The sequence below is a fragment of the Yamadazyma tenuis genome, chromosome 1, assembly GCF_029203305.1.
Source record: "Yamadazyma tenuis chromosome 1, complete sequence".
Lineage (NCBI taxonomy): Eukaryota > Fungi > Ascomycota > Pichiomycetes > Serinales > Debaryomycetaceae > Yamadazyma > Yamadazyma tenuis.
Window position 1 is genome coordinate 882,381 of NC_089461.1, and position 21,436 is coordinate 903,816.

Here is a 21,436-nt window from a genome sequence, read left to right on the forward strand (position 1 = left end):
GTATTTGTGAATGATCTAGGAGTAAAAAAGATGTGGGGAAATTGTAATCTTCCGTAGATTTGAAGGTTTGGAAACAGGTAGATGGGTAGGACGCGTGTCTGAAATTTCACTGACTAAATGAACAAGAATATGAGTTTGACAGGCAAATCCAACAATGAATAATAGGTATAATAATAAGTGTATCCCCTGTGGCACCATCGCAAACCACGAGAGAAAAAGTCGCGTGCGCGCCTCGACCGAGCATCGGTTTGCAACAGCAAATGTCGAGCGACATTCCTCGGGCGGCTTCTAGTAGAATATTTGTTGCAGAACTTATCACCTGCACTTCAGGTAAAAGGAGGAGCCACGAGTTTATTAACCGAGAAGTCAGGTTCCTTAAAGTACTATTGTTTGCCAGTTGATGGTTATATTTAGCGGATATGAAGGTTTGACTTCATCAGGCGGCGCCTTGGTGCGCGGGCTCGACGGTTGCAAATTTACAATAACGCAGTATAGCTCCCTGAAGGGCTAGTGAAATAGATCCAAATATAGATGGTAGTATAATCAATATTTGCCGAATCCGTCAACACCTTTTACATGTGTATTTTACCAATGGAGGGTGAATAAATGCTGTTTTTCTGCAAGCTGAGCTAAAATTTGCAACTTTGCGCATAACCAGGTTTGTTATCAAAGATAATAAAAAGATTCCACCTAATACAAATTATTCTCTACTCTTCTTGGTCTTTTTGCATAAGTAGATACTAATGTATGATAGAAACAACTTTTGTTAGGATACTTTCGGTGCTAGTACTCATTTAATGTGGAAAATACTGTGGCGTATGTATCGAGGGCTATGTGCCCACATCCCAAATGAGACATTACAGCCGCTTTTGCAGCTCATATAATTACACCCGAACACAAACACATACACAGTAATCCAGTCAAACCTCAGTATAACTCCAAGCGTCTACTGCATTTCCGACAAAAAACTACCTTCTATTCAGCTAAGGCCATTATTTAATTTGTGTTTTCTTCATTAACCACCATTGGCATGATTTATTATTATGTTCCAAACCTACGCTAAGCGCTTATCACGTTAGCTTGCACACCGTTTGGTTGATTCCAAACATGTCGTAGTGGCCTTGGCACTGTTGAACTACAGATGCCCTGTCTCGGAACCATCGGCAACTTTCGTCAGTTCAAATGTCTTCATCTGTTGATGCGAGAATAATGGAGCTCATTCGCATCTTGACGCGCTTGCGGTAGCAGCGTGAAAAAATATGCTGATGGAGGCAGTGGGGACTAAGAGGTGGCTCCGCTGGAGGAAACACATGCCCCATAAAGGGCAGCACCCCCCTTGCGACTACGTCCGAAGAGGAAATTAACATGCTCTTGTGCGTTATTTTGTACGGTTAGCCGCAGAAGAAAGTCGCTTATGAAGTGGAAAGTGTCCTTCGGTTCATGGGCCGCTGTAAAATACAATTTTTTATTCCCGACAACAATTGTATTAGTATGAATATGTTCACACCACTAGATCAAACATCTTTTGTATGACAAACCTACCCGCTACACTTTCCCCAAAAAAAAAACTCATGAGTTCGTCTGGTTATTGTATGCATATACTATTTACACTAGAAAACGTCTCCCAATCTCAACCTAGGTGCAATGTTCATTGATATCAACTCCTGGAACAATAACTTGGCGGCATAGGGAATGGTCATCTTGATCACGTGCTCAGAACTGTTACACGATGTACACCAGTTGTTGTGGCCCATTAACCCGCACTTATTACAGACATCCACCTCAAACGCATCGGATGATAACATCAATCTCTCCAATAACAATTGAGATGCACCGTAAGCAATCACACAATCTCTTTCCATTTCTCCTAATCTCAATCCACCGTCTCTCGATCTACCTTCGGTAGGTTGTCTAGTTAAAACAGCTCTTGGACCTCTGGCTCTGGCATGCATCTTGTCTAGAACCATATGCTTCAACTTCTGGTAGTATATGGGTCCAAAGAAAATATAAGCCTGGAGACATTCTCCTGTTATACCTGAGTAGAGCATATCTTTCCCGCTGTAATTGAACCCATTTTGCACCAATATTTCAGACATATCCTGCAAATCAGATCCACCAAAACAGGTTCCATACTCCAATGTTCCATTCAACACACCAGCTTTCCCACTGATCAACTCGATCATTTTCCCCACCGTCATTCTCGAAGGGAACCCATGTGGGTTCATGATGATATCAGGAGAAATACCATCGTCGTTGAACGGTAAGTCTTCTTGTTGCACAATGATACCACATACACCTTTTTGGCCGTGTCTTGAAGAAAACTTGTCACCCAATTCGGGTCTTCTTGTTTGTCTCAAAAGCACCTTTATCAAGGCCTGGTCGTTGTCACTAACAGACATCATCACTTGATCCACATAAGAAGGTTCGGGTCCTTTGTAATAGGCAGGTGTTTCTCGGTGACTTTCAGCAGGTTGTTCATTGGCACCTGGTCCGTTCAAAACAGTTTCTCCAGCATTTGTGGGAACACATTTATTCACATAAACTTGTCCATTCTCGAGTTTCATACCCACTTCCCCCAAACCATCTGGTCCTAGTGATGAGTGTGGAGGGATGGGCTCGTTATTCTCGTCGACTCTCATACCACTTAAAATATCCTTCGTGTGGTTAGGGTATCTTTTCAACGTGATGGTGTTCTTTCTTAAAACTTGACATCTTCCGAATCCTCTATCAACAGAAGCCTTGTTCAATACCAAGGCATCTTCGATATCATAACCCGAATACGACATCACTGCAACAGTTGCGTTCTGACCGGCTGGAAGCTTATCGTAATCAATTAATTCGATTGTTTTAGTCTTCACCATTGGTTGTTGAGGATATACCATTAAATACAACAAAGTGTCGATTCGTCTGAACTGGTTGTATCCAATAGCTCCAATAGCTTGTTTACCCATAGCACATTGATAGGTATTTCTTGGAGATTGGTTATGGTGAGGATATGGAATTAAACCTGCAACTGCTCCCAACACAGTAAAAGGTTCAACCTCCAAATGAGTAATGTTCAGTTTGGTAGAATCCGATAAATCTCTTTCGTAGATGGCAATCAAAGAGTCGTTTTCTTCGTTGACGTCTAGGTACTCTACCAAACCATGTTTCAAGAAATCATCGAAGGCCCACTCATCTCTTTGCAATTTCAACAAGTGTTTAGCTTTGACCTTGGACACATTGTTTTTGTCGACAATAATCAACGGACGACAGATTCTTCCCCCGTCAGTAGCAATATGCACAGCACTTTGATGACTGTTTGTGTAGATGGAAATAAATGCAGATATTTTGCCAGTTCTTCTCAAGTTACGGAAGTCACCAACAAACTTGGCAGGGAACCGAGTGGTACCTATCAAAGTACCGTTGAGATATATCCCATAGTTGCCTTTGGCGTGTAAGCTTGCAGAGTCGACTTCAAGAATATCCTCACATCCCAAAATAAAACATAACCTCTTAATGGGTTCTTCTTCATCATCAGTGGTGATGTGCGTCATTAAAGCCAAGTTCTTCACCAACCCACAGGCTTCACCCTCAGGAGTATCAGAAGTACACAACATCCCGAACTGTGAAGGTTGCAATGCTCTTGGTCCCGAGACTTTACGAGATTTTTCAAACTGGGAGGAGATTCTGGTCATCATTCCCAATGCTGAAATATATGACAATCTGGATAATACATGAGTGACACCTGCCCTTTCCATTTTAAACCGCTTTAATGACCAGTTCCCGGTGGAAATGGCTCTGTTCATACCCATGGTAATATTATTAGAGTGGATGTTGATGGACAATAACGCATCAAACTCAGAAGCTCTGCTGGGCTTCTTTAAAATCTTATCAATATTTGCCTTGAAGTCTGAGTTGAACTTCTTGAATAAATCTTCAAACAACAACGACATCAACTGGCCAGCTAACTCTAATCTTTTGTTACCCACATAATCACGATCATCGACCATTTTAGGGTTTTCCATCGTCATTAACACTCTTCTAGTCATCATGGCAATGTAAAGGGCCTTTTCTCTGAATTGAAGGTCTGAGACGGTGATGTGAGCAATAATGGTAGTTGCAATGGCCTCTATACCTTCTTGAAGCTGAGACAATTTGGGGGCACCAGCTCGTCTGATGGTCTTCACTCTTTTTCCCACATAGTGAAGTGCTTGTTGCTGAGTGAAGATTTCCAACTTGGCAGCTTCTTCAAAGTTGATTGCAAACAAATCCTGGTAGTTAGGATCATTCCCACAGACCAATTGTAAGATTTCTAAGTCAGAGGTAATACCCGCAGCCTTTAAGATGATTACTATGGGAACATCTTCACTAATGGAGTTATGCTTCAAGTAGATCTTATCGTTTTTGGTGATGACATAGGTTTTGGACTTACGTTCGTGAGTGGAAGATGTGACTGAGGCCTGAACTATACCCTTTTTCTCGTCAGCTTCCACGATGATTCTATTCTTGGACAACTGTTCTTGCACCAATATCACCTTCTCTGTACCATTAACGATAAAGTATCCACCGGGATCAAGGGGGCACTCGTCGTATTTAGCCATTTTCTTATCGTCAATGCCATCTAACAAACACTTGTTAGACCGTAACATGATGGGCATTCTTCCAATTTCCAAGTCTCTGTGAACAATAATCTTTCTTCCTCTTGTGTACTCTACATCGACGTATATGGGGGCCGAGTAGGTCAAATCTCTCAATCTACAATCATGAGGCACGAGGTTGACTTCCTTGGAAAGGCCCTTAGCGGTAGAAGTAGAAGACTTGCACCCGACTCTGATGTCAAGATACTTCAAGTAAAACTCGGGATCCACATCTGACAACACCAATTCATTGGCCTTGATAATCTTCTTCAAGTCGGTATCGACAAAATAATTGAAAGAATCGAGATGCTGTTTGACCAAACCTTTGACTTTCAAGAACGCTGGCAAAAGATTCCATTTATCTTCGGCAGTATTGATTTTATCGGTGAGTTTTTTACCCTTGTACACTTCTTTCAACAATGGCTGGAAGGCCTCGTCCGTACTCACGCCATCACTAGCTATATGAGAAGCTTTCCTCTTATTTCCCATAGCTAACAGTGTTTGTGTCTGACAAATTTTTTTCCGCTTCATCGCACTTAATAAGCATCGCGAATTTCGATCTCCAGCTTCTACAATCCAAACCATGTCTACAGGGGATTTGTTTAAAGTCACTGTCATCAACCACTTGGAAAGTTTGGATGATAACACTCAGTCCCGATTGTATGCGGCACCTGCGACGTGCTTGTCGATATATCGGTTGCTACCGCCAATGGCCAAGTTTCACATCATGCTGATGCTTTTCTACGAGAAGAACGTAGCCATCAAAGATTTGGAGAAATGGAGTAAACCAAATACCAGACACCTCCAGATCGAGTCCTTGGAGAGAATGAGATCCTTACACTTGGTGCAGTTGTCGGAGTCCGGAAAGTATATTCGTTTGCACCCTATCTTCAAAAAGAACTTTGCTGATTGTTTGACAGGTAATCAAGCTCCTGATGCATTTGGGAACTTGGACACAACTGTTGAAAAACATACAGTGGACTTAAAGTTCTTGGACACATTTGCATCAACAAAATGGGAGACCATTTTGCACTATATGGTGGGGACGGAATTATCTCTGACACCTAGTAGGTCAGTATTGAGATTGTTAAAACTGGGTGGATTAATGGAAGGAAATTCTGACTATGCCCAAGAATTAAAGATCACAAACAAAGGGTTTCAATTCTTGTTGCAGGATATTAATGCACAAATATGGACATTATTATTGCAGTATTTGGATTTGACTTTGGAGTTGCAAATGGATGCAGTGGATGTTCTTAATTTCATATTTTTGCTTGGATCTCTAGAGCTAGGAAAGAGCTACAGTGTTTCTGCCTTGAGTGATACTCAGATTGAAATGCTCTCTGATCTAAGAGATTTTGGATTGGTATATCAGAGATCTGCGACCTCAAACAAGTTTTATCCAACTAGATTAGCCACCACTTTGACTTCTGATTCTAATTCTTTACAAACTCCTTCCATGGCCATAGACAAAGCCAACTCGGGTATTGATTCAACCGACTCCAAGCAGAGACAAGAATCCATCATCATCGAAACCAACTTTAAAGTGTATTCGTATACCCAAAGTCCTTTGGAAATTGCCATATTAAATTTATTTGTTCACCTAAGAACAAGATTTGCTAACATGGTGACCGGCCAAATCACAAGAGAGTCGATAAGGAACGCATTATATAATGGTATAACTGCCGGACAGGTCATTAAGTTCTTGGAAACTCATGCCCATCCTCAGATGAAAATGCTAGCGCAAGAAAAGCTTGATAAGAAGATAGAGTTTGATGCCAGCAACAACATCAACACTGCTACTGGCAAATCTACAGACGCTCCGATGCAACACAAACTTGAAATATTACCTCCCAACGTTGTTGATCAAATTAAGTTGTGGCAGTTGGAGTTGGACAGAATTCAAACTTTCGATGGGTATTTGTTCAGAGAATTCAACAACCAAATAGACTATGAGTCCTTGAGGAACTATGCCAGCGAAATCGGTGTGCTTGTTTGGTCTGACGATAAGAAAAGAACATGTTTTGTGACAAAGGAAGGATTAAAACAAGTTTCTAATTTCTCTAGTAGAAGAAGATAAATGGAGTATGGGGTATAAGTATATACAGTATTACATGGCTTCTATGTACAATTAATAAAACACGCATCAGCCAGAACACGAGTCACAAGGGTTAGAATCGTCGATTTTGCAGTATCGGATAGTTTCATCGTAAATATCAACGTCATCTTCCTTCTTGGGTGTCATTACCAGTGAAATGGGGGTGATACTCTCATATTTAATTCTTTTGGCTGGTGTGGTTTCTATAGTTCCACTGGTTTCAACATACCTCTTTCTTCTCAACGGCGAAAGCTCATAAGCAGGGGTGCTGACTTTATCGTTTGTTCGCTCTATTGTAAATTGAATTGCTCTTGAAGCTGCCTGGGTTCTGAGATAGTACATTCCAGTTTTCAAGCCCAATTTCCAGGAATAAAAGTGACAACTGGTCAACTTGGAGTATGTGGGGTTCTTCATATAAATGTTCATACTTTGCAGCTGGTCAACAAACCGGCCCCTGTCAGCAGCCATTTCCAAAATCACCTTTTGAGATATTTCCCAAACCGTCTTGTAAAGCTCTTTTATTTCCACCGGAATCTCAGGAATCCCTTGTACGGACCCCTCAGCCAAAAGGATTTTGTCTTTCAAGTCCTGGTTCCAAAGTCCCAACTCTATCAAATCATTGATCAAATACTTATTCACTACTTGAAACTCTCCTGAAGTGACCCTCCGGCTGTAGATGTTGGAAGTGAAAGGCTCAAAGCATTCGTTGAAGCCCAAGATTTGCGACGTGGATGCCGTTGGCATTGGACCAACCAACAACGAGTTTCTGAGTCCATACACCATCATATTCTCCTTTAAGTCATTCCAGTCGTCAAAAAGATCCGAAGGTTTGTGATTCCAAAAATCAAACTGAAGCATTCCTTGGGAAGCAGGAGAGCCTTTGAATGTTTCGTATGCTCCATGCTTTTTAGCCAATTCGATTGACCCTTCAACAGCAGCGTGGTAGATGGTTTCAAAAATCTGGATATTTAACTTCTTGGCTTCTTTTGATTCAAATGGTATTCTCAAAAGGGCAAAAACATCAGCAAGTCCTTGGACTCCAATAGCTATTGGTCTATGTTTTCGGTTCGAGGTTTCAGCACCTTCATCAGGATACCTCGTTATATCTACAATTTTGTCCAAGTTCTTTCCAAGAACTTTTGTCACCTCATGAAGTTTCATGAAATTGAAGGAGATGCTGTCTTTATCTTCGTTAACGAAAGATGGTAAGGCCAAAGACCCAAGATTGCACACAGCGGTTTCTTCTTTGGAAGAATACTCCACAATCTCACAACAAAGATTCGAAGATTTAATGGTCCCCAAGTTCTTCTGGTTAGACTTCGTGTTGCATGCATCTTTATACATCATATATGGGCCACCAGTTTCCGTTTGTGATTCAAGAATACTTTGCCATAATTTTTGGGCTTTGACCACTCGAACCGCATCACCGGCTCTTTCATACTTCTCGTACAACGCCTTAAACTCGTCACCATAGCAATCAGATAGCCCAGGACTCACATCAGGACTGAATAAGCACCAGTCCTCATCATCCTTTACCTTTTGCATGAACAAGTCTGGAATCCAGAGCCCATAAAACAAATCCCTAGCTCTCAATTCTTCTTTTCCATAGTTTTTTCTCAAGTCAAGTACTTCAAACACATCGGTATGCCAAGGTTCAAGGAAGACTGCAAACGCACCTGGACGCTTGTTGCCTCCTTGGTCAACGTATCTGGCTGTGTCGTTGAACACTCTCAACATTGGCACCAATCCAGAGGATTTCCCACCCGAAGTGGACACTAGCGAACCTCTAGCTCTAACATTGTGAATGTGCAAGCCAATACCACCCGACGCTTTGGAAATCAATGCGGCTTTGTGCAACGTCTTGTAGATTCCATCGATCGAGTCATCCTCCATCGCGAGCAAGAAGCAAGAACTTAAGAAGTTATAGTCGGTGCCAGCACTGAACAACGTAGGCGATGCGTGCATAATGTACTTTTTGGACATCAAGTTGTACGTTTCAATCGCATCTTCCACATCTCCGCCATGGATACCCAAAGCAACTCTCATGAAAAGATATTGAGGAGTCTCAGTGGGGATTTCGTTCACCTTAATCAAGTAGGATCTTTCTAGAGTCTTGATTCCAAAGTAAGAAATTGTGAGGTCCCGCTCACTTTCCACTGCCGTGTCCAAGACATCCCTATTTTTCATCGCCACGTCGTACACCTGTTTGCTAACAGAAGGAGTATGTTTGTTGGTCTTGGGATGATAGTTGTAGTATAATTTCAGCATAGAATCACTGAATGAGTTTGATACCATCTTCTGAAGTTTGACAGCCTCAACACGCCCGGCCAACAAAGAATAGTCTGGGTGGCTGGTTGTTCTTGCAGCCAACAGCTCTGCCGTGTACTCAAGGAGTTCATTAACTGTAGTCTTATCGGCCATTGACAACGCAATCTTATCTAATATCTCATCTAAATCCGATAGCTCCAACCTGAGGCCCCGTTGAAGCCATTTGAGCATCTTCTGAAGCTTATGCTTCAGAAAAGGAGTCTCTGACCCGTCCCTTTTAACTATAGTAGTACTTAGGTTTGTCATCATTAATTAGGCTCAGTTGCATGTGTCGCGAGAAATGGAACTTTCAATATCTCGAAACTTTTCTAGTCACCATGTTTCTAACCAGATCGGTTCCCACATGGGTACCACGGGGATTTAGAAGCCTCGTATATAGTGCGGTTCTACTGGATAGCAGGAGATCAGTGCCCCGAGCAAAGCCAGACAGGTCTGAATCCAAAAATCGATTTGCCAACCGGTTTTCCAACGAGATGAGACCAAAGTTCCACTCTCCAGAAAGAAAACCACCCAGATTTAAACTCGATGGATTTACCCCCAAAGCCCAGAGTGCTCTCAATTCTGTTATAGAGAAGGTCAAGAACGACAACCCTAGTATGAAGGTCAAACTTGTGAATAAAGGAAAACTTCAAGAAAGGCATCTCGCCGATATCATCAACGTATTGGATTCTCAAACAGAGGGAATCCAGCTAGTTCCAAATAATGATAACCAGTTTCTCATAAAGCACGTCACCGTGCAAGACATGATAAAAGGGTACACGAACGAGTTGGCAAAGGATATGGAACAAATGCTTTTAAGTAAGGGTAATGTTACTGTTTCTAGAGTCTTAAGACTGAGAGATAAAGCCGACAAAAAGAAATCTTCTGCCAAAACTGTTTCATTGAAGTGGAGCATCAGCTTAGGCGACTTACGTCTACAGAAGAAAGCCGAAATTGAGAGGAGAATCAGCAAAGGTGAACGGTTCCTGATCCATGTTCATGGTAAAAAGAGACCTGATCCCGAAAATCCTGATCACTTCACTGAATTCGACGCTAATTTGGATCCTTTTGAGCTCAAGAGACGCCAGGTGGTTGTAGACGAACTCCAAGGTTTGCTAGAGCAAACAGAAACCAAGTTTGAACGGAAGGGTGGTCTCAAGGGACTTTTGATGTTAACCTGTATACCTAAAGACGTTCCCACTACAACTGCTAAACCTTCAGATAAGAAGCAAAAACCGGTAGAGAAAAAGAAGAAAGAAGAGCCCGAAAAGGCCCCAAAGGTGGAAGAGGAGGATTTGGATGCATTATATCTGTTTAAAATTGAAAACTAATAGTGCACACTTGTAGATAGTAACCCAATATTTGTACATTAAGAAGAAATAAATAAACCAGCAATGATCATAATCAGACTATACTGCCGTAGTTGGTGGAGTGACCACCTCTTTGTATGCTTCTCCCTCTCTCCACCAGTGACTTTCTATGTTCTCGTAATTTTTTCACTTTATAGCCATACCGATGACTGTCAATTACATTGTCCACCACTGGATAGTTGATGAGACGCTTGATCTCCGATTGATCTAGGCGGTAGTTGTTGATCTCCTGGTACGCAGCATGATATAAAGCTTCATCATCATCTAGCATTTCGTTGTCGTAATTAAACTCGTCGTTATTGAGAGACGCAGCAATCGAGAAGCTGCCGAGTTCTTCGGTTGGTGATAGTTCAGGAGACAGTTCAGGCGATGCCAAATTCTTTGGAGAGTTCGATACTATACCTAGGGTGGAAGTACCAAAAGAGTTGATGGAAGGAGCGCCTAGGATTTCGTCTCCAATAGTGGCATTTTCCACTATCGATCGGTTGTCCACAGATAGTGGTAGCCAGTACTTCTGTTTACCATCATAATGATATCTGAGTCCCTGGTTGATTTTCTTCATCCGAGCCTTGGAGCTAGGATGGTGAATTAGGGCATTTACCGAGTCGAATGTCTTGAAGTCCTTGTAATAATCCCCGTAGTATGTGAGTTTGAAGTCTTGGATCAAGTCCTTGATCCCCACCATATCTCGCACCGCATGGTAGAAGCTTAACCTGCTGTTGGGAATATATTCCAAAGTAAAAGGTTTATAAGAAAATGATAACCAATGGCCTATTGCAAAGGCTATAAGCTCCACACACAAAAGAGCATTCTGAATAGATATACCGATATTGGAATTGTTTTTAGACGTATCTCCAGATCCCGGCAATACGTGAAAATAGTTCAAAATTGCCAACAACACTCCTTGCCAATACGAAGCAAAGATAATAAGCTTAACACATAAAAACTTCCCCACCGGATTGAAAGGCTTCAAATCATCCCACAAGATTTTCCAAAATATCGCCAAACAGTACAACGACACACTGACACTGAGATTGTAAAGCACCATCAACCAAAGATATATGGACTCGGCCCCCATATTGTTGACATTATAGACTCCAAGCAATTCGGTGAACATGGTCCCCAAACATATTAACGGCTTCAACCACACATACTGTAAAATCCCTCTCTTGATGACAAGAAATGACGTCGAGTCAGAGATGTCGATGGGAGGAAAGATGTATTTCAAACTGCCGGGATGGTCCACTGGTTTCCTGCCACTGGTCGTAATAATGATACTTCTCTCACCTCCAAGCATATCTGTGAGCAAGGAGAAGAACGTATATATCACAAATGCCTCGTAGATTTCTCTGACCGGTTCCAACACCAACCGGTTGATCTTGGACTCGGAGTCTACCAACATCGAGTAGCACGAAAGTGCAAACAATGGCACAATCAATTGGATTCTGATCATTAGTCTTTGTTGGAACGGTTTGCGATAGTTCAAAAGATGGAGCAATATGGACATAAAGATAATCACTGTTGCCGCTATACACGAATAGAATGAAACGGTAGTTACCCAGCAGGGTAGCGTGAATTCTTCACTCGATATTTTCCCGCTCATGACGGATATATTCTGTTTTGCTTGTAGTAACAATTAGTGTGATATAAATGCGAGCAAGTATTTACAAACCTAAAAAAATAGTGTGACGAGAAGATGAGTAGCCGGTTTTTATGGAAGCATACAATTTTTGAGCAAAGAAAGGGAGTTGATGAGGGGAAAGCATGAATGAAGTGATATGGTTTCAGGTGTAGCAAAATACTACTAGGGTGATAAACTTATGAATTTGTATTGGTGAAAGCACAGCTTTAAGTGAATCACCTGGGGAAAGGACCGATAAGAAACTTCCCGATATCGGAAAACCGTCAGAAAACCTTTAAAGCTTACCAGAAAAAGCTTTTACACACATACAGTTATCCGACCAAATGGATGACTGCAATCTCCTCGGGGGTATGTCCCTTATTCATTATTCTCTTCAGTTCTGACCCATACACCCACCGAAGTTCTGACCCTACCCATCTTCGCCAAATGGCTGCGAAAACTAGAGACACCTCTATTAATGCAAATAAATAAATCTATAAATTCCTATAAAACCAGGGCTACCACTTGGCACCCAATAGAATGGCATTGGGATCAGTTGGCTTTTCAACTTCTTTGAACCATGTTCTGAACAATCGGGACTCGGGCATGTCGAACTTGCTGGTGAATGCTTGACTCCAGCTGATCAAGTCAGGCACTATGGAAGCAAGAACACCTTCAGAGTCTAAAGAAAGCAAAGGGATCAACTGATAGTTTTCCACTGCCTTCAAAAGCCAGTCCTTCTCTAACATGTCCTCGGGGTGGCTGATTTGACCTCCTCCATTGATACACCCATTGGGACAAGCCATCACTTCAACATAGTCGCATTTTGAAGCGTCTGCCAACTCTTCTTGAATTGAGCCCTCACCACTGGGTTTCAGCATTCTCGCTCTCCGTCTGGCTACTAACGGGTTGACCTTGGCGGTGGCCTTCTGGGGAGCACTTGGTTTAAACCTCCTCACGAGATTCTGAATATTTCTGAACCCGTTCACAATAGCTGCACTTGCAACCTTCTCATCATTATACATGAGCCTGAGCTCGTAAATGTCTGTATTTTTACCGTAGATGGTTTTGATGGAGAAGTTGTCCTCCACGAGTTCGGGGGATTTCGTCATCAAGTGGTTTTTCATAATCGTCAAATAGTTGTGAGAGTATCCACCGGAAGCGGATCCAGAGTCATTGGACCATGCGTACTCCACCAACGGCCAGTTCACAGGGGCAACTTGCTTGTAGATCTCCTGGATAGAGACCCGAGAATGTATCACATCATTCACATCATCGGGAATCAACTTGAACGTGTCCGGGTGTTGGTCCAATAATGTCACCAATTCTTTTGCAGTCAAAACACAATCCACGTCTTTGTATGTGGACTCCTCTTCACCCTTCTCGGGACGAGCACTCTCAAGCTTCTTGTCAAAACATGGCATTATCGATAAATGGTAGATGTTACTCTTGTCAGTACCCAACTGCTCTGCCATTATGTTCTTCAACAAACAACCAGTTATTTGCTGAGGTGACTTGATGTCAGACATCTTGGGCAAAATATATGGATGGGTCTTCTCAGCGTATAAGACCCACCCGGGGCACACAGATGACAACAAGGGACCTTCGAAGTTTGACTCCTTTTTGTGGATGATGTTGTAGGATTCGCTGATTAAAGATAGTTTTCTGCCCAAAGATGTACCAACCACCGCTTGGAAGCCCATCTGATTGACAAATAAGTTGATGAGAAGCCTGTCGGCTTGCTCCACTGTCACGCCTAGGGCGGTGGCCAACGAGGCTCGAGACTGGTGAGATACACTTGCAACAAAATGGGTATTAGTGTCACGCTGATTTAATGCTTTCAACAACTCCTGGTGGGAATGTTGCGCCACCAAAATCTCTTCGGCGGAAGTAATACACCCCGAGCACGCCAAGCAGTCTGCAAGCGAAATCTGGGCTGGCGAAAGGTTTGACGTAGATCCATCGATCTTTGACACCTCTAAAGGGTCTCCATCCATTCCGATTTGCACTTCAACCTCGCCGTTGTTGGGGTTCTCTTTCTGGGTAGGGGGCTTTATACACGCAGCCCCGGGCGTTATGAAGTCGTTCAAGTCATCTGCTGATAGTATGGCACTCATGATCCGAAGGTGAAAAAGAAAAACACTAGCAATAGATGAGATTAAAACTTCTGACTAATAAATCGCGACACATTACCAAGCTGATGATTATCTCAATTTTTTTCTTCTACAAAAAAACTACTCGCGCATTGGCTGCAAACTATGGTCTATTGTTAAACTCGTTATGCCAGTACCGTCTCGTCATCAGAGAGCTCGCTAAGCTCAAAATTGTCGACCTCATTGGGGTCCACGCTGTGATAGTCGCTCGTATGCACATGGAGCTCCCCATCCTCGTCGTACCCTTCTAGTCTCAAGTACAACTGAATCACAAGCAACATCCAAAGGCAGATCGTAAACCCGGCAGCCACCACCACCAACACATAGGCGGCGTATGTGGACCCCAAATCATGGACCAAGATCAACTGCTCTTCGGTGGCCCCCATGAACAACAACCCAGACAACACAAGACACAATGGGGGGAGATACTGGAATGAGACAATGTCACCGTTTTCTCCAAAGTACTTGTCTTTCAACACAAACAGAATCTCGATGAGCCGCGTGAGCCCAGCACTCATCAACACCAACCCGAACATCGCATGGACTTTGGTCGAGATCTCCAACTTCTGGTGATGCTGCGACATTGACCACCCGGTATACACCAACAAGAGAGCGGGAATAAACGACCTCTGCTTCTTTCTAGACAACCAAATCCCAAGAAATCCCCCACATGCCCAGATGATCCCCATCGACGTATGGTCGTAGTCTCCCATCCCCCATGGCTCCTTACCCCATCTGTGTTCAGTAAAGGTGTTGACGATTCCCCATGCGCACATCATCACCGAGTCGTAGAATTCCTGCGGCCGTCCGTGCTCTCTCTTCCGCAACCATGGCACTACCAACACCACCAACAACAAAAACCCGTACGCGATGAACGACGACCCCATTATCCCATGTGCAATGCACTGGCCGGTGTGTTTGCCATAACAGAATCCAAACATCGAAACCGGGGCAATCGACACCCTGACCCACCCGGTCAACACACACATGAACGATAACACCTTATACACCTTCAACGTGAAGCCAGGAGACGACTGCTTCTTGGACGCCAAGTGTGGGTAGAACTTATTAATGACGATGTTCGAGCCGTTGAGCACGGTACCGATGAAAACTGTCAACCCCAATAAACCACTCAAAAAGAACGAGGTACCAGTAGAGGTTTTGTTTTCGTGGTCGTTGGTGTTGTCCGGGAAACTCAAGCAGAGAAATTCGAACACCGAGTAGGCTGTCAGTACCAACTGCATCACGACCGACCAGCGGACCCGGTTAGCTGAAGCAAAAGCAGAAGCAATTGACGGTAAGATCAATAATACCACCAAAGTCACGATCCAGTGGAACGACTTGGATCCTGCGTTCTTGGGGTGGAACTCCTTGGGGCCATCCATGCCCATGTCCATGTCCAGATGAGCATGGTCGTGGTCGTCCGCAGTGGCCAATGCCGCCATTGCTATAAGTGTACCAATATACCTGATGGATTGCATTATGGAGCGACAGTTAGTTTTCCGAGCGCGAAATAGGCGCGACAGATTGCTTGATGGCTGCAACCTCGAAGATGTGAGGAAGGGTTCGTATTGTGTTTGGTTTAATTTGTGGGTCGTAGGTAGTTACTGAGTTATCTGGAAGTCAATGGGAGTTGTTATTCTGGGATCAACATTTTTCTATTCGTTTCTTTTAAGGCTTGGCTGAGAGTGGAGAATGGCGTAGATATACTTTTTGCGTAGGAATATACTTTCCGTAAGAGTCCGCACAACCAGTTGTGAAATCTGGCCGTTTGTCTGACAAATACCTTCCTCCTGGAGCTGGAGCTTTGTCCCCCTCCGTTAACTATTCCAGACCCATAGCATAGCTATTTTTAACCATTTTTCGTGCTGCTTCCTAAAAGTGCGACTCCACCAAACTCACTAGAAAAAGACAGTTCCCACAATCGCACACACCTCCACTCACACTGATGATTTTTAGAGTGGACTTGCTTCTCGTGGTGCTTCACGCTCTCATGAGCACCACTGGTGCCTGGGCGTCGGAGATTCCTGCTCGAGACTACGCCAACAAAAACTACTTTATGGTTGAGTTGGACACCGCCTCAAGCTCTGATCCATTGACCGCTTTCATCAATCAACACAAGGATGTTTACCAGTTTGAGCACCAAGCAAGAGGTTTTGATGACCATTTTGTGTTTTCTATTCCCAAGGGTCACGAACATAACCAGTTCTTGGGAAATTACAACTCCAATAACCATCATCTCATGCAAAAACGCCAGGATTTCGAACAGGAATATGAAATGTTGGTAACAAACCAAAATTTGAAGTCTATCCACATGTTGGTGCCCCGAGTCCTCGAGAGAAGAGCGCCTGTTCCTGTGGAGCCTGAAGAATATAATATGGCGAGAGGCATTATTCCTATTGACTCGTCTCAGTTGCCGATAAAAGATGCCGGTGAAAAGTTGGGGATAAATGATCCTATTTTCGCCCAGCAATGGCATCTCATCAACACACAGTTTCCTGGAAATGATGTTAACGTTACTGGATTGTGGTACGAAGGAATCACTGGTGAAGGTGTCGTTACGTCCGTGATTGATGATGGGTTGGACTATGAAGATGCCGACTTGCGAAAAAACTTCAACAAAGAAGGGTCTTGGGATTTCAATGACAACACAAACCTCCCCAAACCACGTCTATTCAATGACTACCATGGAACCAGATGTGCTGGGGAAATCGCAGCTGTCAAAAACAATGTTTGTGGAGTAGGAGTGGCATATGATTCCCAGGTCAGTGGAATCAGAATCTTATCGGGACCTCTCACACCGGAAGATGAGGCTGCTGCCATGATCTTTGGACTTGATATAAACGATATATACTCGTGTTCTTGGGGTCCAACTGATGACGGTAGGACCTTGTCAGCTCCCGAAAAAATCGTCAAAAAGGCTATGCTTAAAGGTGTACAAGAAGGTCGGGAAAATAAGGGGTCTATTTATGTATTTGCATCAGGAAATGGAGGTCGTTCTGATGATTCGTGTAACTTTGACGGCTACACCAATTCCATTTATTCCATTACTGTGGGGGCCATTGATTATAAGGGACTTCATCCTTTGTATGCAGAGGCCTGTTCAGCTGTCATGGTTGTCACCTACTCGTCAGGATCAGGAGAACATATTCATACTACTGACATTCACGGCAAATGCTCCGCTCAGCATGGGGGAACTTCGGCCGCTGCTCCCTTGGCTGCTGGGATCTTTTCGTTAGTTTTACAAGTCAACCCAGATTTGACTTGGAGAGATTTACAGTACGTAGCAGCATTAAGCAGCGTGCCTGTCAACGAAAAGGATGGACATTATCAGACCACTGCCTTAGGAAGACAATACTCTCATAAGTATGGGTATGGTAAAGTCGACGCTTACAGAATGGCTCATTTTGGAAAAACGTGGGAAAACGTCAAACCTCAATCCTGGTACTATTCGGACGTTATACCCGTCGATAAGACCATCAAGATTGACTCTTCTGGTAATGGGGACAAGGATAAGATCATCAGCTCCACTTTGAAGATTGGTAAGCAGGAATTGGATGTAATGAACTTGGAAAGAGTTGAACATGTAACTGTTACCGTCAACATTCAATCGACTTTCAGAGGCCAGGTTGGAGCTCGATTAAAATCTCCGTTCGGCGTCACCAGTGATTTGGCATCTTTCAGGCCCCATGATATTAGTAGTCAGGGATTTGTAGATTGGACGTTCCTGTCAGTGGCCCATTGGGGAGAATCTGGAGTGGGAGATTGGACGTTGGAGGTGTTCAATGCCCCTGATTCTAAAGGTAATGATATCAAGTTTGTTAACTGGCAATTGCGGTTGTTTGGGGAAAGTCAAGCTGCTGAACAAGCTGAAACTTATGATATTGACAAAGACTATGCTCAGGTAAGAAGAGACCGGTTGGAGAAGTCCGTGGCAGCTCCAGTTGAACCCTCCTCTTCCTCCTCTTCCTCCTCCACCTCGACAACTGAGCTCCAGACTTTCACCACAAGCACCAAAGCTGAAGAATCAGTTGCATCAGATGATGAAAGCAAGGAACAAGAAGGAAAGCTTCCCGACCTTGTTAGCACTACTTCTGCGGCTGCCTCGACCACATCTTCTGCTACTAGTGCCCCAGACGACACTGAAAACGACTCGGGAGACGGCAAAAATGCCTACGGTAATGGACATAGCGGACTCTACTTCATGGCATTGATGGCCATCGGGTTTATCATTATTGCAGCCATTATGTGGTTCCACAAAACCCCTGGAAGTTCGCGCAGAAGACGTAGAAGAGAAGAATACGAATTCGATATCATTCCTGGTGAAGACTACAGCGACAGTGAAGACGTCGACTCGCACGACTCGTTCGACTTGGGCCACCATAATGACGACAATTTCAGTCTCAATGAAGAACGGGATCGATTATATGATGATTTAAACGGTGAGACATTACCAGATTATCACGAGGATGAGGAAATGTTCAAGATCGGAGATGAAGAAGAAGACGCTAAAAAACCGTTGGGCAAGAAGGTAAACTTTCAAGATGATGTAACCTCTGGGTCCGTCAGTGCCCCCTCTCCTGGGCATTAGACCATAGTCATAGTAAATGTACACATTAATAGAGCCATGGTGAATGGTGCGCGCACTACGCTTTAAGAATGCTCGCTCGCAAGTGAATCACCGGCAACGGCTAGCACGCCATCTACGTCCTCCGCAATTTCGGCCGTACTCCAGATCTAGACATGTTCGGGCAACAGCAAAAGCATGAAATAAGGGCCATTCAAAAGTGCCATTCCCCACTGTCTTGCCCGGTGATTATTTACGTGACCGGAGATTACTCCGGATATTCTTACCATGTTCAGCGCACGGATAATACGCATCCTTCGCTGATAAATCATTTATTCGTGCAGTTAGTAATGAATCATTAGTCAGACCCAAAAAAAAACTTTGCCGCAAATGACACAAAATGTCCAACGACCTCTGCGAAGCCGGATTTTGGAAAATGCGATAAAAGCCCAGCACTATCATCAAACCGAACGGGCCTATTTTTTTTCATAAAGTTACTACAGGGGTTTAATTTCATCGTACCTGTGTTTAAATACTCAATTGACTTAATCTCAAGTTGAGCAATCAATATCGCTGTGCACCTAGCCAACCGTTTATTTCTACTTAGCGATCACCCGAAATCAATCAACCTCGTTTCTAGCAATCATGTCGGACTCTTTTGGAGAATACACCAGCATTGTCGTTTTTGGGGCCTCTGGAGATTTGGCCAAAAAGAAAACTTTCCCAGCCTTGTTCGGATTGTACCGGGAAGGTCATTTGCCTAAAACTGTCAAGATTATTGGATATGCCAGATCAAAATTAACAGAAGAGGATTTCAAGGACAGAATATCTGCCAAATTCAATGTTGGCGGCGAAGAAAATAAGCCAAAAGTTGCAGAATTCTTAAAGTTGTGCTCCTACGTTCAAGGTCAATATGATACCCCCGAAGGATATAAAGAATTGGACAAAGAAATGGATGCATATGAAAAGCATAATGAATCAAAGGCAAAAAAGGAACGGTTGTTCTATTTGGCGTTACCACCTTCAGTTTTCGGTGTGGTGGGTAAAATGATCAAGGAACACGCCTATCCAACCGATGGCCGTCTTAGATTGATTGTGGAAAAGCCCTTTGGTCATGACTTGGAAAGTTCCAACCAGTTGCAGAAGGAATTGGCTCCTTTGTTCACTGAAGAAGAATTGTACAGAATTGACCACTACTTAGGTAAAGAGATGGTCAAGAACCTCTTGGTGTTGAGATTTGGTAACGAATTATTGAATGCTGCTTGGAACAATAAGCACATAAAGTCAATTCAAATCAATTTCAAGGAAGCCTTTGGTACTGAAGGAAGAGGAGGATACTTCGATGAAATTGGTATCATAAGAGATGTCATGCAAAATCATATTTTACAGGTGTTGACGTTGTTGACCATGGAAAGACCTTCATCTTTTGACCCAGAAGCTATCAGAGATGAAAAAGTAAAGGTGTTGAAAGCTATTGAGGAATTTGACACCAGTGATATTTTGTTGGGACAATACGGGAAATCCGAAGATGGTACCAAACCAGGTTACTTGGATGATGAAACCGTCAAGAAGGGCTCAAAGTGTGTGACTTACGCTGCTCTTGGCTTGAAAATCAATAACGAACGGTGGGAAGGTGTTCCTATTGTTATAAGAGGTGGTAAAGCTTTGGATGAATCCAAGGTGGAAATCAGAGTCCAATATAAACCAGTTGCAAAAGGAGTATTCAAGGAAATCCAAAGAAACGAGTTGGTGATTAGAGTTCAACCTAAAGAAGCAGTTTATCTTAAAATCAACTCTAAAGTCCCAGGTATTTCAACTGAAACGTCTTTAACCGATTTAGATTTGACCTATGCCACCAGATATTCTAGAGACTTTTGGATTCCAGAAGCCTATGAAGCTTTAATAAGAGATTGTTACTTTGGTAACCACTCCAACTTTGTTAGAGATGATGAGTTACAAATCAGTTGGGCTTTGTTCACGCCTTTGTTGAAGTACCTTGAATCAGAAGATGCGCCAACTCCAGAGATTTATCCATATGGTTCCAAGGGCCCAAAGAACTTGAGAGCTTACATGAACGCTCACGGTTACGTGTTTAGTGACCCGGGTACCTATGAATGGCCTTTGACTACACCAAATGTAAAAGGCAAGATTTAGTCATCTCTTTACTAGTTTTTAATGAGAAATATAAGTTCAGATATTGGAGTTCTGTTTGATCGCAAGAAAAACAAGTGAGTTATTTAGTCAGACATCCATGGAAGGTCAAAAAGCGGTCACCGACATACTAAGATGGGTTCTTTGTGTATGCTACCGAGGAAACTGCGAATGTTACACGGAAATTTCATCATTTAAATAACTCAAGTTGTTGTTCTTGACTTCAAAAACTTACACTTCAATCCACTTCAAACTGATCTCTCTAGTAAATGCTTAATTGATTGCATTATTGCAATTATGTAAAAACAAAACAATGTGAATCAGAACTGTAAATTACTGGCAAGTAAAAGCCGATCCCAAGTGGTTTTAAAAAAACCAATGAAATCAACATATTTTCAGCCCTGTCGTCATAGTCGTATCAGACAGGCAAGAAGATACTCCATTTCATCAGCTTCACAGCGTGTTGCTTTTGCTTGAAATAATGATAATAATATAATCACTAAGCCCTTACTAAAAAGTCTTGTTGAAGTGGTTAGCTTTTGGAAAAATT

At 43.0% G+C, this 21,436-nt stretch overlaps 8 protein-coding genes across 8 annotated transcripts; 4 read left to right on the forward strand and 4 right to left on the reverse strand. All coding sequences in view use genetic code 12, as the record gives it.

Annotated features, from left to right (window-relative positions):
- Window positions 1–1,610: 1,610 nt before the first annotated feature.
- rpc2 (DNA-directed RNA polymerase III complex subunit Rpc2) lies at window positions 1,611–5,108 on the reverse strand (the record flags this gene model as incomplete). Its single annotated transcript, XM_006687864.1, has 1 exon — window positions 1,611–5,108. The coding sequence occupies one exon, from the start codon at window positions 5,106–5,108 to the stop codon at window positions 1,611–1,613; it is 3,498 nt and encodes a 1,165-aa protein (XP_006687927.1).
- A 94-nt stretch (window positions 5,109–5,202) lies between these two features.
- TFB2 (RNA polymerase II transcription factor B 52 kDa subunit) lies at window positions 5,203–6,699 on the forward strand (the record flags this gene model as incomplete). Its single annotated transcript, XM_006687865.1, has 1 exon — window positions 5,203–6,699. The coding sequence occupies one exon, from the start codon at window positions 5,203–5,205 to the stop codon at window positions 6,697–6,699; it is 1,497 nt and encodes a 498-aa protein (XP_006687928.1).
- A 66-nt stretch (window positions 6,700–6,765) lies between these two features.
- On the reverse strand, window positions 6,766–9,216 carry PSN45_000446 (ribonucleoside-diphosphate reductase large chain; the record flags this gene model as incomplete). The annotated part of the gene is made up of 1 exon (XM_006687866.2): window positions 6,766–9,216. One exon carries the CDS (start codon window positions 9,214–9,216, stop codon window positions 6,766–6,768), a length of 2,451 nt encoding a protein of 816 aa, XP_006687929.1.
- A 302-nt stretch (window positions 9,217–9,518) lies between these two features.
- AIM23 (Altered inheritance of mitochondria protein 23, mitochondrial) lies at window positions 9,519–10,355 on the forward strand (the record flags this gene model as incomplete). Its single annotated transcript, XM_006687868.2, has 1 exon — window positions 9,519–10,355. One exon carries the CDS (start codon window positions 9,519–9,521, stop codon window positions 10,353–10,355), a length of 837 nt encoding a protein of 278 aa, XP_006687931.2.
- Window positions 10,356–12,533: 2,178 nt separating this feature from the next.
- NAR1 (Cytosolic Fe-S cluster assembly factor nar1) lies at window positions 12,534–14,132 on the reverse strand (the record flags this gene model as incomplete). Its single annotated transcript, XM_006687870.1, has 1 exon — window positions 12,534–14,132. One exon carries the CDS (start codon window positions 14,130–14,132, stop codon window positions 12,534–12,536), a length of 1,599 nt encoding a protein of 532 aa, XP_006687933.1.
- A 161-nt stretch (window positions 14,133–14,293) lies between these two features.
- On the reverse strand, window positions 14,294–15,649 carry PSN45_000449 (uncharacterized protein; the record flags this gene model as incomplete). Its single annotated transcript, XM_006687871.2, has 1 exon — window positions 14,294–15,649. One exon carries the CDS (start codon window positions 15,647–15,649, stop codon window positions 14,294–14,296), a length of 1,356 nt encoding a protein of 451 aa, XP_006687934.2.
- A 467-nt stretch (window positions 15,650–16,116) lies between these two features.
- Window positions 16,117–18,759, forward strand: KEX2 (pheromone processing endoprotease; the record flags this gene model as incomplete). Its single annotated transcript, XM_006687872.2, has 1 exon — window positions 16,117–18,759. One exon carries the CDS (start codon window positions 16,117–16,119, stop codon window positions 18,757–18,759), a length of 2,643 nt encoding a protein of 880 aa, XP_006687935.1.
- A 621-nt stretch (window positions 18,760–19,380) lies between these two features.
- On the forward strand, window positions 19,381–20,889 carry ZWF1 (Glucose-6-phosphate 1-dehydrogenase; the record flags this gene model as incomplete). The annotated part of the gene is made up of 1 exon (XM_006688752.2): window positions 19,381–20,889. One exon carries the CDS (start codon window positions 19,381–19,383, stop codon window positions 20,887–20,889), a length of 1,509 nt encoding a protein of 502 aa, XP_006688815.1.
- Between the last annotated feature and the right edge of the window lie 547 nt (window positions 20,890–21,436).